The 19,153-nt window shown below is 35.7% G+C and overlaps 1 protein-coding gene across 1 annotated transcript; it reads left to right on the top strand.

Annotated features, from left to right (window-relative positions):
• Positions 1–1,222: 1,222 nt before the first annotated feature.
• LOC121510634 (rho GTPase-activating protein 19-like) lies at positions 1,223–18,921 on the top strand. Its single transcript, XM_041788768.1, has 11 exons — positions 1,223–1,324; positions 1,614–1,867; positions 4,225–4,305; positions 5,833–6,042; positions 6,153–6,379; positions 6,582–6,668; positions 9,101–9,166; positions 10,458–10,682; positions 10,768–10,863; positions 13,003–13,116; positions 17,579–18,921. The coding sequence occupies exons 1-11, from the start codon at positions 1,275–1,277 to the stop codon at positions 17,582–17,584; spliced, it is 1,416 nt and encodes a 471-aa protein (XP_041644702.1). The 5' UTR covers positions 1,223–1,274; the 3' UTR covers positions 17,585–18,921.
• The last annotated feature ends 232 nt before the right edge of the window (positions 18,922–19,153 follow it).

Here is a 19,153-nt window from a genome sequence, read left to right as displayed (position 1 = left end):
TATTACATGCAGAATCTGCCATTTTAAGTTCAAAATCCCCAAACTATTTCAAATAAACTTTTCAAAAGTGAATGAGCGTGAAATAAAGTACAATGTTACGATAAATTCACTGTCAGGTGCAAACAAATAGAGCAGCAACGAGATATGCCTCTGTTTTCAATGCAGCAGCTCTTTTGTTACCATTCTCCTATTCATACAAGGCTTTTAGTTTCCACAGTACATTTTGTTGGTATTCAATGGATTCTTTTCATTTTTTTTCTTTGTCAATGTGAGAGTTGCAGAAGAATGGACTATTTTTCTCTGATGACATGTTTTTTTCTTCTCTCATGAGAAACCTTGGACTCTGGACTAAGAATATAGTGTGCACTCAGTCACAGCAGCAACAGCATCTAGTGTCTAAAATAGCATGAGGTCTTTTAAAATTATATGAAGGAAAGCACACTTTTCAGGACATTAGTTTCACTAAATGTCCTGTTCATTTTCATTTACCTGGCAATGACTCATCCACACACTCAGATTTTAAGTTGGACATATGAATCAGAGCTGTTTACTGAGCTGCGTACAGTTGTTGAACTAGAATGGCAAAAATATTGGACATGTGACGAATGAAGCAAGAAAAATCAATGACACTGTAAAAGCAGATAGGTGTTAGGTAGGGACAGGAGTTTAAAAATAATACACCATGTAGTTCTATGCTACACAACAGCACAGTCCTTTCAACCTAATGAGCATGTTTTTGTTGGTGGGAGGAAGCCAGTGTACCCAGAGAGAACACACAGAAAAGTAACTGTTAAAAATATTTTTTATAAATCGTTTTCTCTCTCGTTAGATATTAATCACTCTTAATATCTTTGGTTTGTGCTATTTTTTAGGTTGAAATATTAAGATAAAAGAACACAGGCCTACATTTTGAAATGCTTTTAAAAATAATCTTAAAAGAGTGGGTTCTGTCGACCGCCCAAGGGCCAGAACCCATTCTTTGAAAAACACAGTCCTAAAAGCACTTTTAAACACTGACAAAAAGCGCCGGTTTAAGCATTTTCTAATTAATATCACATCCGTTTATTGAGTGATTTTATTAGAAACTGCTGCAAATGTTAGAATGATTTTAAAAGTCAAATTATATTTAAAGAATTTGCATAGTAGTGTGTGTGGTGCAGACGTATGATTTGTGCTCTCTCTCCAGTTTAGCTGTCTTGACGTACGTATATGACAGCCAATCAAAACGCCGTGGGCGGGACTAAGAATGAAGCAGCGGAAGATTCAAACCGAAGATGGCGTCGGTTGTTGATGATCCCCAAAACAATCACAAACTGAGCAGAAGGTATTCATTTCTCGATTATTATGGCGTCTGTTGACATGTTTAAAAACTGCAATATAAAGTATATGGTTTTAGAGTGATTCGTAGTATTTTTTGTCGTGTAGCTTGTCAGCGTACGCGTTAGCCATGAAGCCAACTTAGCAATAAACTGTTATGCTATCAGCTAATGACGGTTATTTACCACATACTGTGTCTACAACTCTGTTCTACCGGTTAAAGTTTGGAAAACATTCGTAGTGCTAATTTGTGCCCCAGAATGAACCTTCACACTGTCTCTGTTTCTCCCAAACAGGGAAACAAAATGCAGTGTGTTTAACAGTCGGGGGAAGTCGGAATCAAGCCAGCCTGTGATATTTAACCCTGACTTCTTTGTGGAGCGGTTGAGACACGAGCACCCACAGGCATTCACGGATTTAATTCTCAGCAATTTAACTCGACTCATAGACCTTCCAGGGGATGAATTTGCTCAGCTCATTGGAGAGTCCGAGCCCAGGGTGCCCTCCGCCGCTAGCCTTCTACGGTCACTCAACTTCCTGAAACGGAAAGGTAGACAGAGCCATCAGTATGTTTGTACCCACCCACAAACTATTTTAAACATATGCTAGTATCTCTGCAGCTATTTGTTCGTGTTTTAATATGTATTTGGGGAACATAAATGATCTAGATAAATACTATTAACTCTGCATTCAGTGTAGGCATTTGAGAAAATGATCAGCACGAGTGACAGTCAAATATTCTGATGAGCAAAAAATCAGGATTGACTGTACATTACAGACTCTAGGTGAGACTTTTCCTCATTCTTTTAACCAATACACGTGCTTTAAACACAGAATCAACATTAAATGAATAAATAAATGTAAAGAAACCTACATCTCCCCACCAAATTAGCAACAGTTAAAATGAGAGTAATAGCTTGACCTTCATCCGCTCCTTTTGAGTCTTATAGAAGTATGTGATCCCACCAGGACGCCATTCAATACAAAACGTATGCACCCCTAGTTGCATCACTTGTTCACTTTAAATAAGTCTTCTCTTTTGGGTGAGATAAATGCAGGCTTTTGTGATGTTATTATTGTGAAAGCACATGAAATTGCAATATATTAGCTACTTCTAAATTGTAGATTGGCTTCAGCTTTTTTCATGATCAATTATCTGACAGTTATGTTCAAGACTATTTGATAAATCTTTGAGATTAAACTGTAAAATCCTTATCTTTTTCAGAAGAGTTTCATATTTTATTATTGAATAGCTCATGTCTGTAAATGTTTTTAAAAATGTAGAAAAGCTACTTGGCTCCGCCAACAGAGCACAAAACCAAAGCTTTTTACTGTTACATTTAAAAAGGAAGGCTGCATATCCTTACACTATTGAAGTTGAAATTTGTAAGTGGGTGACATTTTGGTGGACTTTGTCACTTTTTGGTGACATTATTGACTATGGTGCAGCTATATTTCACAGACATTAGAAGAGTTTAACTTACAATAACACAAAATAAAAAAACAGTCACCACTGAGGATGCAAGACTTTGCAGTTTTGCTGATATCTGATCTGCCAGTATTTACAAATTCATTCAGACCTAAAACTAAGGTCATTAAAGCCCATTTCAAAGTTTAAGGATGAAAAGAGAAACTTCCCAAGAACACACTGTAAAGTATGGCTGAACATTTTGTGAGTTTTCTTTGCCAGTACTGAGATTTTGATTTTATAAGAAGTTATTTTTTTATTTTCTCACTTAAGGTATTTTTACCTAAGCAAAAAAAAAAAATCATTCTATATTATAACTAACACATTATCAGATAGATTAAATAAAGCCATTCTTTACTGTTGGCCAAGTCTTTATGTTAGGGTGAAATAAGATGATGCATGAATAAATATGAATGATGGATTTGTATTTAACTACTTAATTTACAGTGGCAAACTGACAACTTACAGCCTTGTAAGTGATGTTCATGACAAATATGGCTGAACTCTTTTGAAAAAATACCTAATTGTGATTGTTTTGACTCATGTTGCATATGTGGTGTGAACTGTTGTATTGAAGGGAATAAAGATTTTTATATCATACTCATTTTACTATGAAAAAAATATTCTACAAAGGAAAGTAGGATTTTTCACTATGTATAAAAGAATAACAGTTGTATGTTTGCATGATATGTAGAGCATAAAATCTATACTGTGAAATGACAAAAAAGTATCCAATTGGTATTTTGACACACATTTCAGGTTAACATATTGTACATTCTGCGATTTCAAAATTGCAATAGGCCATATTGTAATTTAATCTAAATTTTGAGTAATTGCTCAGCCTTCTGTTAAGTATCATGACAGGATTAACAGAGAAAGAGACCTCAGCTGATATCGGTCTGTTACAGCCTTCATTTACTGCCGATAGATAGGTTGTGGTTTTTGGGCAGATAGTTTCATATCTACTAATACAATGATTAACTTTTAAACTAATATCTACCAGTACTGATATGTCAATTCCCACTCATTAATGGTAATCAGACTCTGCCTGATAAAATTTGTATTTCTGCTGACACAGTCCAGATCCAAAGACACATTTTCTTATTTTTATTTTTATTTTTCACACATCAGTGAGAAAGAAGCTGTAATTCCTCACTGTTCACTTCACAATTCAGAATTGGCACAAAGAGAATGTTTCAGCTTTATGCATCAGTAATTAAAAAGAACTGAGGTAGCTTATATGTTGTAATACAGTCATGTTACTCATTTTAAATGACCTTTTCACTTTAATCAATGCATTTTTAAACTAATTTTATGGTTATTTGTCTTGTCCTGCTTTTACTGTTGTGAATAATGTAATTATGGATACTTTGAATGACATCATCCAGCTCTACACACTTGTTGTAATCAATCCTTCTGCTCCATTTGATGTCTTTCAGATAAAGGAGTGGTTTTTGGTGCACCTTTAACTGAAGAAGGAATAGCCCAGATCTATCAGCTTATTGAATACCTGAGTAAAAGTGAGTATTACTTGTTAGATCTGTGATATCAGTGTTTCTCATAGAGTGACGCTGTACTCAGGCAATAGGGATGGCCATCCTGCCCTGCCTCATTGTGTAAGTTAATTTTTTTGTGTTTCTGCTCTTTTGACTGTATTAATCAGCAGCACACTATTTAAAGACACTACAATACCATAGCTCACCTTTCAACATGTTTCATTCAGTCTTTAATCACAGCAGTCCAGCTGCATGCTTGAAGGTTTATTGTTGATAAAGTAGCATATCACAACAATCATCCAAGAGTGCAGGAGTATAGGATAATATTGGCGGACAGAAGCTGATGAAAAAGTTGAAACGGTATGCGATGCTTCCTCTTTGGCATTATATGGCACTTCATTCGGTGCATTTATGTGGTGGGACATACAAGTAGATTCGCCTTGCAGAGCCAGTGGACTGGCCAGATCTTTCATCAGGTAGATCCATCTTGCAAAACCTCAGAAACGATTGTGCCAGGTGTGAAAATGGAGGGATGAATCAGGGTCATTGGAGGAGAAGAAGGTGGTGGCTACAGGCAAGGTTTAGTTGTGCTACAAGTCATGACCAATGGCTACCAGTCAGGCAATTAACTTAAGTGTAATGATGGCAGCAGTTTTTCATGAGAAATGGGCAGTATTTCTTTACTGAACCAGGCTGACAGCTTTTTTTGGCAGAAAATGTGTTTTTGCTCTTCTCCTGACATGCTTCAACATGAATTTGATTCACCAAATGGCCCCACTGATAGTGAACAACAATAGTGGCTGCCTCATTAAGTAGTTTTCTCACTGGGGCTGCGCATGCCCTCTCCATCGTATGTCCTGTCAATCTGATTGGCCCCCAATGAATGTGACAAACACAACATTTGTCCATCACCTTCTAAGATTATTTTCAAAGGTTCTGTCCTTCCCAAACACAGACTATGGGTGGTTGCCCTGGTAGATGTGAAATACATCTCATGCAATGGATATTTGACTGAGTCTGTGGCGTGACCGATATCTGTGGATGTCTCTCTACTGAAATCATACATTTTGCATGTTTGACCTCAAAAAGAAGTAAATATCTCTCACTATGATGGTAAGTGTGTCAGAAAAAAATATAAATAAACACTTGATCTATTAAGTCCAGTACTTTGACTAGTCATACTGCTTCATTAGCCTGTATCTAAAATAACCCTCAGATTTTTGATTTGCTGAGCATCTAAGCTATGTCCTTACTACTTAACTAAGGAGGAGTGCAGAGCATTAGCATGAGGTCATGGTTTATTTCTAGAAAGCAATGATGTCACCCACTGAAAGTGGACACTGGGCGCAAAAGCTGTAGATCAATAATTTATTTCAAAGCACTTTGCTCCTCTTGTCTCCTTCCTTCCATTTCATTCACTCAATCTCTGTGCTCACTTCTATGTCTTTGACTCCCTGTGTCTCTTTCACTCTGTGTCTACCGGTCTACACACCACACCTCTTTCCCCACGTCTGTGGCTGTCTTTCTTCATCCTTCTCTCAAATGCTTCAGACCTTCATGTGGAGGGGTTGTTCCGTGTGCCAGGCCACAGCCTGAGGCAGGCAGCCCTGAGGGAGTTGCTGAATGCTGGCACAGAGATAGATCTGGACACAGGCGACTTCCACCCCAATGATGCAGCCACATTGCTCAAAGCCTACCTGGGAGAGCTGCCAGAGCCTCTTCTCACGCACAGACACTACTGTGCTCACCTAAAGATTGGAGGTGACTCAAATATTGTGTTTTTCATCCCCCAAGATTAAATTCATTATTGAAGTGGCTGTGCGATGACCCCTCCTCACTCTTGTATTAATTTTATTATCTGCTTTGTCCAGAGCTGACTCGTTTTGATGAGAATGGGGACAAATCAAATGTGCCTGACAAGGAACGCCAGATTGAAGCATATCAGCTGCTTGTCATGCTGCTCCCACCAGCAAACCGCAGCCTCTTGAAGCTGCTACTAGACCTGCTCTTCCAAACAGCTCGTAACCAACACATCAACAAGATGTCTGCTATTAATCTAGCCACAATGTTTGCTCCACACATCATCTGGCCCAAAAATGTAAGAACCTTTGTTTCCATTCCTTTTTAAAACTTAATGTAAATTGTATTTCAACCCTACATTAACAGTAAATTAGTTAAATGGGGAATTGATACCCTGTCACTTAACATAATATTGCAACACTTAAGTGATAGGATATTTCCTTGTACCTCTATTTGGTGGAATTTGCATTAATCTTTGTTCTTTCTCATTTTTATGGCAGGTGACGGCAAGTGATCTGCAGGGAAACATAGAGAAACTGAATAATGGTGTTGCATTCCTTATCAGGCACTCCCAAAAGCTTTTTAAGGTAAGTAACTTGCCCACTTTGGTCTCTCATGTTCAACATAAATCACTTTACCTTGGGCTTGTAAATGTGCTGACAATTTAACATGCTCACTGACTTTTTCTGATATTTCAATTTTTACATTGATGCCTTATGGATAGTCACAGTCACTCCTCATAATTATAGACCACTGGGTAAAAACCAGCATGCAACAAAGATTTCAATGTTTTAGTTATGTATGCCTCTGCATATTCATGCACTTATGTTAGCATTGCTACCTTTTTCATGCTAGCTGTTATAGTCAATATTCTGCTTAGCACAAGGAGATGCTTTATCTGTTCAGTTTTGGGTAGAGACATTATCTCACTATGACCTTAACTTTTTTTTTTTTAACATATTTTAATCTACCTCAAACACAGATGAATCCCCATAACACATGCAAATTACTACAGTGCCAATAAAAAATATTCACTCCCTTAGATATTTACCCATTCTTTGATTTAATAAAGAAATCATGATCAGTATAATTTGGCTTTTTCTTTTTTCAGTTAAAATAAAAAAACTCTTTAATGTCAAAGTAATAATAATAATAGAAACACATTTTATTTATAAGCACCTTTCTCAACACTCAAGGTCACTTTACAGATTAAAACAAGTACAATAAAACAACAGATAAAAGCTAACACGGTATAAAATGGGACAAAGTAATTGCAAAGAATAGGCTATCCTGAACAGGTGGGTTTTGAGTCTAGATTTAACGAGAGGGAGCAAGTCAATGTTCCAGATGTCTGGTGGAAGTGAGTTCCAGAGTTGGGGAGCAGAGCGGCTGAAAGCTCTGATCCCCATCGTGCTGAGGCGGGCAGAGGGCACTGTGAGGTGAATGGAGGAGGAAGATCTGAAGGAGCAGGAGGAGGTGGCTATGTGGAGGAGATCAGAGAGATGGGGGGGTGGGGATATATGCAGACCAGGTAATATTATTGATGTGAGCTTGGAATGATAGAGAGCTATCGAGGATGACACCCAGACTCTTAACCTGAGGGGAGGGGGAGACTGAGGAGCTGTCAATTGTGAGGGAGAGACATTCAGTGAATGCGAACCATGGCGACTGTAGACATGTCTGTACACGACTTTTTGTTCTTTGCTCTTCTTTTGACAAAGAAATGCTGTCAAGTTCTGATAAAACTGGCGCTATAGCAGCCTCCATGCTAATTTCTTCCGCCATAATTGCGCCAGCCTTTTGTTGCTGCTTGCTTACGGCACAACTCCGCCACACCCAAAATACTGCCCCTTGTCACTGATTGGTCCTTTCACTTTCTAACCGGGCCCAAATGGTTCAGATGGGGGCTTTGCGAGATGGATTTGCCAGTGAGAAACACGGAAACAGGCAAATCCATCCATCGGTTTTCACTTTATCACTAGAGTATTTTTAATTTTGTTTTTGTAAAATAAAAAATGGGTAAAACATCCAAGGAGGTGAATACTCTCTAAGGGAACTGTATGTAAAAGTCATATAATGTAAACATAGGTCTAACAGAAGCAAAGCACTGCTCCTGAAGATGCAGAATGAACCTTATTTTTTTGTTGTTTGTCAACTAATGATATCAAGGCTACCTAAGATGATGAACACACATGAAGTTGTCATCAACTCAGAATATTGTCAGTGACTAGGTTACTTTGCTCTTTATATTTCTATATATCATGTATTACATTTCTGTGCATCTAAAATCTGTATTCCTAATTCAAACTAAATGAATGTCATTGCTGTACACAACAATTGTACAATGTAACAATATTTTGGTATTGACTTTTATCTCCGTTTGAACCAAGGCTCCCTTAGTCCTTCTGCTATGCAATTAGTACTTTTCTCCTCTGTTCTTGGCAAGACAGTAGTCTTTTAACTGCATGTGTAATTTGGTTTATATATGATTTATGTATGTTTATATTAAAACTCAAAGTGTCCTATTTATATACATTATTGTGTATCCTAATTATAACAAAACACAACATAGGGGCTGATATATTTTGGACTTTTCATTATTCTGTACTAAACTTTACTTCCACTCCAACAAATGAAAAATTCTGTCAGATATCAACAGTGGTTTCCTTTTTCAGTTCATAGTCTGTTTTTATTTACCTTAGTTGACATGTTTTGACAGGTCCTGGTGCTGTTGCCATGGTTACAAGAAAAGCAAACAAAGAAAGGAGAGAGAATGCATAATTAAAATGAGAAAGGAAATATTTAAGAACAATCAGTGCAGCAATCAGCGCTTTTCAGTTACTTGATAACAGGCTTCTGTTTCTGTATTCTTATTCAAATACATTGATTTTTTAACATATCCATGATGTACACCTCCCAGTTGAAAAAACAATGCTAAATGTCAATCAGGTAATCAAAGGCACACTTGATTTATTTCAAACATGTCCTTTCATTAATGTAAATTATAATTTTGTTGAAGGCACCAGCATATATTAAGGAATATACTCGCTTGTACTACACAGGATCAAAACGTCTACAATCAAAGGTGAGTGCTCTTGCCATTTGTCCTTTCTTTATTTGTTATTTAAGTCATGTGAATAAAAAGTGTTAGCACTGTAAGGTTTTCAATATTTTTTTATACTTTTTTGAAATTCTGTGCTCTAAATGATCCAGTATTTTTTATATTACATTGGATAGTACCGAAAATACCGGAGTATTGGAGAAAAAACATATACACACTCATTTTTCAACCCAAAGATGCTGTGAGTTGAAATGGAGACAGGGCACAGCTGTGGGCAATCAAATGGGAGTGAGTGCCTGTGTCTTGTTTTTTAAACAGAGAGGTGATATGGAGAGAGATTTTATTTTTTGATTGTTTCACAGCAGTTATGCTCTAAAGTTAGAAATACACCAACACCTCTTACAGACATGAAGGAAGATACAGGATTCATTTGACTGATGCTGAAGTCGTGCCTCTTTCTGCCAGTTATGTGCCTCTCTGCTCCGCTCTCTACCACAGTCTCTATCCTTGCTAACTTTCTGATTCACTGGCCAGTAATTACATTTTATTGAGTCTCTTTAGCATTTAATGTTGGTGTCTGTTACAGACAGATAGAGAGCAGGGGAGAGACATTAATGTCTCATGGTACCTAGAAGTTTTTCTTTACATCCTGACCCCTGCCCAAACACAGATATCTATAAAACGACCAAAATAAGAAAAAAAAAAAATAAAACACAGAGAGCACGATTGCTGCATACACTTGTTCTAGTTTTTGTTTGATAATTCAGAGGATTTGATTTAGGTCAGCCCCATACACTTTTTAGCTTTATTTTGCCTTGCATTACTACAAACAGTTGGTCGGGTTTTGGTATGTGTTTATGAGCTTTCTTATGTGCATGTTGGAAATGAAAAGAATTACTAAATTAAGCACCTTTGGGAATCCAGGAGATTCTTGTTGTATCTAAAAAGATATCAGTATCTTCTTATTTTAGCTAGTATTGTTTCAAAATTCTGGTATCGTGAAAACGCTACAGTATTGTATCAGAATTCTGAAAGTTATTTGAAAAACCCCAGTTTTCCTTTTGTTTCTAACTTATCCTGTATCTTGAGCATTTTATTAATCCCACCAATTTAAAATCTTTAAAAAATGTTTGTTAGATGATCTTAGAGGGAAAATTCTGTTTTCTGTTTCAGTATTCAGATTTTGAAAGTTATTTGTTTGGTGTTAACATGATTGTGCAGTGTATGACTGAACACATACACATAATCACAACGCCTTACAGGTTGTTTTAGTGAAGTAACTGATATTAGTGTCTTGTTGCATCTGATCCTCTAGGATGATTCAACACTCTGTTCTGGGGCTAAAGACAAAGAGACCATGCCTGCAGTAACAGCTGCTTCCCCTTCTCCCTCACTGAGAACAATGGGCGGTGAGGTCAGCAGCACATCCACAGCCAAGTCCTCTGAGACTCAAAGCTATACAGAGTCTGCCCTCAGGGAGCTTTTCGAGCATGTCAATAGCATGCCTGAGTCTGCCAAAAAGAAGAAACTCATCAGACAGGTACATTGGGTCAGCGTTGGGGGGGCAAACACCTTACTAACCTTAAAACTAAACGTGATTCCATTTTTTTTTTTTTTTTTTGTAGTTTGAAAAGCAGCCTTTGGTGACACCTTCAGCTGACTCTCGGGCACCTTTCAGCAGAAAACACTGGCGGTCACGCTCTCTAGGTGGAATGATCAAGGTTTGTTAAAAGCAATCTGGAAATATTCTTGATTACTACGCACAAGGCTGCTTCAAAATTTGATGAACTAGATTTCTCTTACTAGAACACACTGGTACAGCTGGTGACTTAAAGTTGTCTGGAAATAGGTGATGTGGCCTAAAATTTAAATAACTTTTTTGTTTTATGAGGGTACAAGTGTTATATCACAGCCTAACAAAAAGAGTTGATTCATTAATATGCATATTCAGTGGCTACTAGACCCTTCTCCCTCAAAACAAGCCTGTGGTTGCATACTCAATGCACATCTGTGCATAGGATCGGAGAAAAATGTGTGTTCTGGTCTCTGTAAAGCCAGGTATACACTGCAAAAACCATCCAATTCAGACACAAGTTTTTAGTTGCACGACTCACTTGGAAGTTGCACCAACTTTCAGTCAAAATGTGCGTCAACCAGCTGCTCCTTACTGGTCAGATGGACTTCTGACATGTTTGACATGTTTGTCATGATTGTTTAATGACTCTCATAATAAAGGAAACAAGACAAGCAGAAAATACGCCTACCCGTGGACCTCCAGCTGACATGGATTGTGATGCTGTTTATGCCTGTGTGATAGAGAGATAATGAGAGAGATTATATGACCAGACAGTCTTGTAGAACTTGAGTCCAGGACTCAGACTTGAGTCCGACTCAAGTCCTGATTTGGTGAATCGAGTCAGACTTGAGCTTTAACTGCGTCAGGACTTGAGGATGAAGAGGCTGTTTTATTCTGTAATATTTATTGTTTTTGTGGGAGAAAACCCCTCATAACTGATTAGTGTTCATGCAGTATGAACAAAGTATGAAGTATGGGTAACTCCCTCACACTAAATCTGCAGATATGCCCACTCATGGAAAGGGTGCATACAGGGCGCAAAAAGTCTGCAAGAAATCCCTCATGCACTTTACAATTTGACAGTGGGACAGACCTAAGCCCTCACGGGCCTTGCAGGAATATGCCTAAAGTCAGTGAGTGTGGACATATGGACTGGGCCTGTGTCTCATTTAAGGAGGATGAGAGTGGGTGTTATCCAAAGAGCTGCTGTTTGTGGCTCAATAGAAGGAAGAAAATGTATTTTACAAAACAAAAACCCCTAACATTCATGAAGACCCAACTTTGCAAGAAACTGATCAGAAATATGGACAGGACTCGGCTTCATTAGGATGAGAGGCTGTAGCGGAGCTGTGCATGCTTGGTTGAATTCTTCAGGTCTGATGAAATCTTTGGAACTTGTTAAAAACAAGTTAGACAAAATACATACTCCTCTCTCCATCCTGCCATCTCTATCAGCCTCCTTCTTTCTGGACAGTGTGATTGCTGAGCATGCAGCTGCTGCCTGGTGTGCAACGTGAGCTCTGAAGTGCATACTTTTTACAGTGTTACTCTTTGCTGAAGAGATCGTTCAATGTGCCTCCTTTAAATAATTCATTGTGTTATATTAACCTTCTTCTTTCCTGTAATTACAAATAATTGCTAATAGATGGACCAAAATGTGAATTAGAGATATCTTTATTTGTAAATATTGCAAATCAGTATTTTCCAAAGTTATACTTCTGTGCTTAAATGTCAGGTCCATATCTCATTATGTCACATTCCTGCCCTAGTGCACTTCACTTGCATTTCTGCTATGCTTTGGCCTACCTTGTCCTTCCATGATGAGGCCAGGGGAGTGTGCTGCATCGCAAGTGCGGAATTGCACACTCACACTGGTCAAATAAACTCGACTTTAAACTCAAATGTGCACAGGCACTGTACAGATTGCCTAGTGTGAGTGCACCCCAAGTGGATGTCTGTCACATAGCACTGTTACTTTTCAATACCCTTCACTGTGACTGGTAGTTTGAGCCATCAGTGGCATTGGGCTTTGCCTCAAGTGTACACTACTACGCAGTGCATTAAAACTGGTGATGTTGGTGTTTCGAAAATTTATTTTGTGGTGGAAATAATACTTATGACAGTGTTGATACAGTTTACTGGCTGATTTCTAGTGCTATTAGAATAGATTTGAATTAAAAAAACATGTTTATTTGCAATGAAACTTTACAGAATATCTTGAATTCAGCTTCATCATTTGATTAATTATTCATTCACCTAGTATGACTTCTTTTTTGTTAAACAGAGGAAAGTGTTGGGAAGCCAATCATCAACAGAGAAAGAAAACAGCAGACAGCAGAGTCCTACGTCAAGCACTTCAGTTGAAGCCCAAAGAGTAGAAAACAACCGCTGGGAAGGGGTAAATACATTTGTTGCAATTTCAGACCACTGATGACACGCAATTCAGTTCTATAGAATATACTAGCAAGACACCTGACGTGTTGCAACAGTCAATTTTCTGAGAAAGAAGTCTCAGAACAACACAGTGCCTCTTGTGTAACATGTCAATCAGTCCTGCAGGAAGCAAATGGATAGAGCACTTAATGTAAAGATGGATGTCTGTTCCTCGAGATATGACTGCAGTGTACCGTGAAGAGTTCTTAAGTGGTTATGAAAGAGACTGAAAATGGTAATATCGTTCCTTTAACAAGTACAACAGTAGACTGTAAGAAAGATGATTTACTTTAATAATAAAGTAAATTATTTACTTTCTTATAAAAAAGGCTGACGGTGAGTGAAATGCTTTAACATTCAAAAACAGCAGGATAGTTTTGTCATGATGCCAGGATTTTTAACTTCATTGCAATGCTTGTAACAAACAATGCTTATTTGTGTCTTGAAACTAAAACTACAAAAATGTAAGCCCTCTGACCAAATACAGGGATGTTTTTTCTTTTGATTATTAAGAATTGCAAGCAATCTCTTGCACACTGTCTAGATTTCACAAATACTATGTAAATTTATCTGTGATTTTGCCATAATACTAACCACTTTGTATTCAAAATACAAGCTACAAAGTGCTTAAAAAATAAATAAGCCAAAATGATGAAAACAAATACAAAAATTTACAAATCATAAAAAAAGTGGTCCACATTGCAGAGGCAAGGTTACATTTTGTGACCTGTTGAGTGGTAGGAAGCGCTAGTAGGATCCTGCTGGTGCATCACAGGAAGCAGTCAGGGAGTTAAAAATAAAGGGAATATGGGGTGGGGGCTGGCCATGTAAGGCTTCAGAAATGAGGGATGTATGATGTCTGCATGATACTTGTGTCAGCAAATAAGTATGCAAAAATTTAAAATTTATATATATATAGATATATATATATATATATATATATATATATATATATATATATATATATATAAAGTTTAATCTGATTTAAAGTTAGACGGTGAGAAAAAAAAGTTTATGTGCCTTTTTATATAGTGTATGTAAACTTCTGGTTTCAACTGTATGTATATGTGTATATATATATATATATGTATATATATATGTATATATATATGTATATATATGTGTATATATATGTATATATATATGTATATATGTATATATATGTGTATATATGTATGTGTTTGTGTATATATATGTATATATATATGTGTATATATATGTGTATATATGTATGTGTTTGTGTATATATATGTATATATATATGTATATATATGTGTATATATGTATGTGTTTGTGTATATATATATACATGTATATATATGTATATATATGTGTATATATGTATGTGTTTGTGTATATATATATATGTATATATATGTATATATATGTGTATATATATATGTATATGTATATATGTATATGTATATATGTATATGTGTATATATGTATATGTATATATGTATATATATGTATATATGTATATGTATATATATATATGTTTATATGTATATGTATATATATATGTATATATGTATATATGTGTGTATATATGTATATATATGTATATATATATATATATGTATATATATGTATATATATGTGTATATATGTATGTGTTTGTGTATATATATAGATGTATATATATGTATATAGATGTATATATATGTATATATATATATATATGTATATATATGTATATGTATATATATATGTATATGTATATATATATATATATGTATATATATATGTATATGTGTATATGTATATATATATGTATATGTATATATGTATATATATGTATATATATGTATATATATGTATATATATGTATATGTATATATATATGTATGTGTATATGTATATGTATATATATATGTATGTATATATGTATATATATGTATATATATGTAAATATATATGTAAATATATATATATGTATATATATATGTATATGTATACATATATATATGTATATATATATGTATATGTATACATATATATATATATATTTTTTTTTTTTTTTAAGATGAACTATTGACCTTATGGAGTTTAAAGCAGAACCAGTAGATGTACCTCAGCTGAATTTGTTTTCATCATTTCAAATCATTATTCCCTAAACTCTGAAGTTCAGGACTGAGGTTTTTGGTCTGAACTGGACAGGGGGATGGACGATGTTATCAGCATGATACTGGTATTGGTAGATAGTGGCTTATAAAGCGAATTGTTGGTATCGGCAGATATAAAAATTTCTGACAATTTTTTGGCAAAAAAAAAAAAAAAAAAAAAAAAAAGCTAATATCCAATATCAGCAGTAAATATGGCCGTATGAACAAATAAGTTGGTGGAGTTTTTGGCAGGACCAACAGACCTACTTCAGCTGAAGTCTTACTTATTTTTCATAATTGTTCCTTGCACTTTAAAGTGCATTTAAGGACAGATTTTTTTAAAATTGGTTTATCCTCAAACTTTAAATTGTGATTTTTACAGACTGAAGTTTGAGGTCTGAATTACATTGAAATATCTGTATCGGCTAAAATTACTAAGTATTGGCATATCAAAATATCCAATAAGAAAGATCCAATATCCTGTGTCTCTATTGTACAGCTATTTTTTTTTTTATTTTTTTTTTTACCAGAGAAAAATTTGCTCTCTGATAAACAGATCAAGGAATTTTTGAAGCAGCTTTTCCAAACATCCTAGTTTTGTGTTGGATGCGTACATTATTTTACTCTGCACACAGAAACAAAGTTATTTAACAAAAAAATCAAAAACTACCAGGGCCAAAATTTTTTAACCCCACTGATACTAATAGTCACTTGTCTCCTTTTTGCTGGATAATAGCCTGCAGTTGTTTCTTGTAGTTTTCAGCAAGTCTCCTGAGGAATCCCAGTCCGTTCTTCTTTGGCCTATCTCTCATGCTCCTCCAGATTTGATGGTCTTCTGGCATGGATCTGTGTCTTTAGTTCATCCCACAGATTTTCGATAGGATTCAAGTCTAGGCTTTGTGTGAGCCAGTCAGTGACATTTCACTTTGTTCTTCTGGAGGTAGTTCTGCAACAAGAGCCACATATGTTTTGGGTCGTTGTTGTGCTGGAAGAATAAGCCCCAGACCCAATTTTGCTTCTGACGACTAGAGATTTTCTTTCAAAATTTGTGAACATCAACAGTTCTTTTTCTCAAATCTAAACTGATTTCTTTTGTTTTTGCCATGGTGCTTTCTCCAGTGATAGCTCAAACCCTTACTGAAGGTTTAATACTGTGTAAAATGGCAGATAACCCTCAAGTTTACAGTTTAGGGCATTACAAAGTTAAAACACATCACTGCACGACATGGGTTTGTGCTATAGCTCAACAAAAAGATCAGTTCTAAAACAGGGCAATAATTTTGACCCTAGTTTTAGATTTTGCTGAAATAATTGATTGGCTGCAGACCTCTGTGGTGGGGTGTTTTTGGCTCATCTGTTTTTAGACCTCTACAGTGGGGCGACGTTGACGTTGGGACATGAAGTGATGTACTAATCCTCGCTGAGTTTTTCAGTAGTTTGTGGTGTGTTATTTTTAATTTTATCCCCCTTACCGTAACCCAAACCTTTATGGTTTCGGGTGCCTAACCCTAACCCTCTTTGGGTTTTCCTTAGTTTGTGGTGTATGAAATTTAAATGTATACCCCTCAGTAAATTTTTGATTTTTATTCATAGAATTCTGCTGTTGTGATCAATAGCTTCTTAACCTTCAGAACCTCTGACAGCGAGCAGTCCATCATTCCAGCTTGGGTAATGTATGTCACTTCCTGCCACACGGTAAATGTCCCCCAACCTTAGAGGTCTGCAGCCAGATCCTCTTGAAATAATTTTTGTCCCTGTGCACAAAGAAAATAATACAAGCATCCAAAATGAAACTAGGATGTTTGGACAAACTGTGTTAAAAACTCCCTCTGTTTAACAGCACTTAAAAATATTTTTAAAAAGGGGAACATTTTTAAGAGTGCTGGTACTTTTGTTCCAATATTTATAGTCCATCAGTAATTATGTTTTATTTGAGCTTAAACAATCAGAATGTGAATTTAGGAACAGCATAATACACTCCTAAACATATCCAACTGTGAAAGTATTTCTTACTGACCTAAGCTGATCAAGTTTTCTGGCACTTCCCCTCATTTGACTCTGGTTCACAGCTAGAAAACAGATTAGCCTTATTGTACTTCATTTGCTTTGGATGCTTGTTTCTCTGACAGGATTAAACCTAGTCAAATTAAACGTTATTAGCACTTCTCGCACAGGAGCGAACTCAGTGTGATTCATGTTCAGTCAATCAGCCTTTTTTCTTATAGCACCAATTCATAATAAATCTCATTTAAGGCACTTGACTTAACATTAAATAATAACTCATCTGATGTTCTTGTGCTTCTCTCTCCTCTTCTCTTGCAGGATTAATCATCTCTAAAAGAACATGCTCTTCAAACATGAAAAAATAAGCAGAGTCTGATTGTTACATACAAGGAAGTTCTCAAGCCATCAATATAACTCAGCAGACTGTTTTGCTCTGTATTCAGGTTTTTTTCTTTTTCTGAAAGAGCCTTTGAGGTGAGTTAGATTATTAGAATATCAACATAATTTCTTTGCTGTCTTGAACATTTAAGTCATGAAAGGTCAAAAAATAATTAAATGAAAACACAGAAGACTTTCTATGCTTTATTCTAGGTCAATGCAAGTTATCTTTTTTCTTACCCTGACTACAGAAGTTTATTCCTCTCATTTGTTGTTCATTTAAAATGTTCCACAGAATGCACATTACATCAATTCATACATGTGGACTTCAGGGTTTTAATCTCTATCATTGACTGAAACATTTTTATTTAATTCCCTAACCTAATTGTATTTATTTTTTATGAATCTTAATCTTTTAAATTCTGGGATCCAGTGCATTTATAAAATATGCAGACTTTTGTAATTAAACTTAATTTGGAAGTGTCTTAGGTAGACTTGCAGTGTCAGTGCAGACTGATGGAGACTTATTTTAGAGATGTGCCTTAAAGTAAATATATCTGAAGTTACTGTATGTCCCTATTTTATTTAACTATCTTTTTTATCTTAAAAATACCAAAATAACGAAACAGCTTTTAAGAATATGCTGCATAACCAGGTTTCAGCTGAAAGTATCAGAAACAAAAGGGATTAATAGTTAAGAAGGAGTTAAAAATGGGAGGTTGAAGACTAAAGCTTTGTATATTATGCATGTCTTGTTTTATGTTTCTACTTCAGCCCAAACCTGTGGCACCAAAAACTGTGATGCTTTAAACTACTGTTCTCTAAACTACATCTTGTTTTGCATCTTTGTAGTTTATTTTCCCTCAGGCCAGTTTTGATTCTTATGCAACATTTATGCATTTTAAAGCTTTTACTATGATTTTCTATCTTTATAGTTATCCAAGTTTTTAGAGTGAGAATGTGTTTGATGTTTTTATTCTGTTTTTCTACTCTTCTAAAGGTTGGTTAAACACAAATGAAGAAGGAAAAGTTTGCTTTTTAATATGGTTATAATCAAAAAGCTATTTTGGAGAATTTGTGCCACTGCCACTTTTAAAAACCTTCTTGTTGTCTTAATCTTTCAGTTGACATTTTTACTTGATAGCTGCCTCTGCCAAACTGTGACAGTGTAACTGAAGTGTAATGCCTGGGTTTGTCATTGTTACTGACGGTGTACCTACACTTGTGATATTGGTGCTACTGTGAAGCTATGCAACCTACTATCATTAAAAGACAACTCCTGAGCTTTGTAGTTGTGTTTTTATTTGGCATGTGTTTAGTTTGATTGATACATTTGTTTATTCCTGTCTTTTTTTCACATATCCTGGCATTATATCAATGCTCGCTGCAGAAGTAAAGGGTGAAGATCCTACACTGTTCAGCTTCCTGTGGACAATCTTTTATAACCAAGGACACATTTCAGTGGTAGATGTGGAAGTTCTTGTAGATCAAAACGTCTCCTTGGTTAAATGAAAC

The sequence above is a fragment of the Cheilinus undulatus genome, linkage group 6 (genome assembly GCF_018320785.1).
Source record: "Cheilinus undulatus linkage group 6, ASM1832078v1, whole genome shotgun sequence".
Lineage (NCBI taxonomy): Eukaryota > Metazoa > Chordata > Actinopteri > Labriformes > Labridae > Cheilinus > Cheilinus undulatus.
This window is presented reverse-complemented; position numbering and strand designations above follow the sequence as displayed.

What these genes read in the sequence shown, in the direction of transcription:
- LOC121510634 (XM_041788768.1), top strand. Translation starts at nt 1,275, where the DNA reads ATGGCGTCGGTTGTTGATGATCCCCAAAACAATCACAAACTGAGCAGA. An exon ending in AATCACAAACTGAGCAGAAG is followed by an intron (nt 1,325 to 1,613) that starts GTATTCATTTCT and finishes TCTCCCAAACAG; the next exon opens with GGAAACAAAATGCAGTGTGT. An exon ending in ACATCATCTGGCCCAAAAAT is followed by an intron (nt 6,380 to 6,581) that starts GTAAGAACCTTT and finishes TTTTTATGGCAG; the next exon opens with GTGACGGCAAGTGATCTGCA.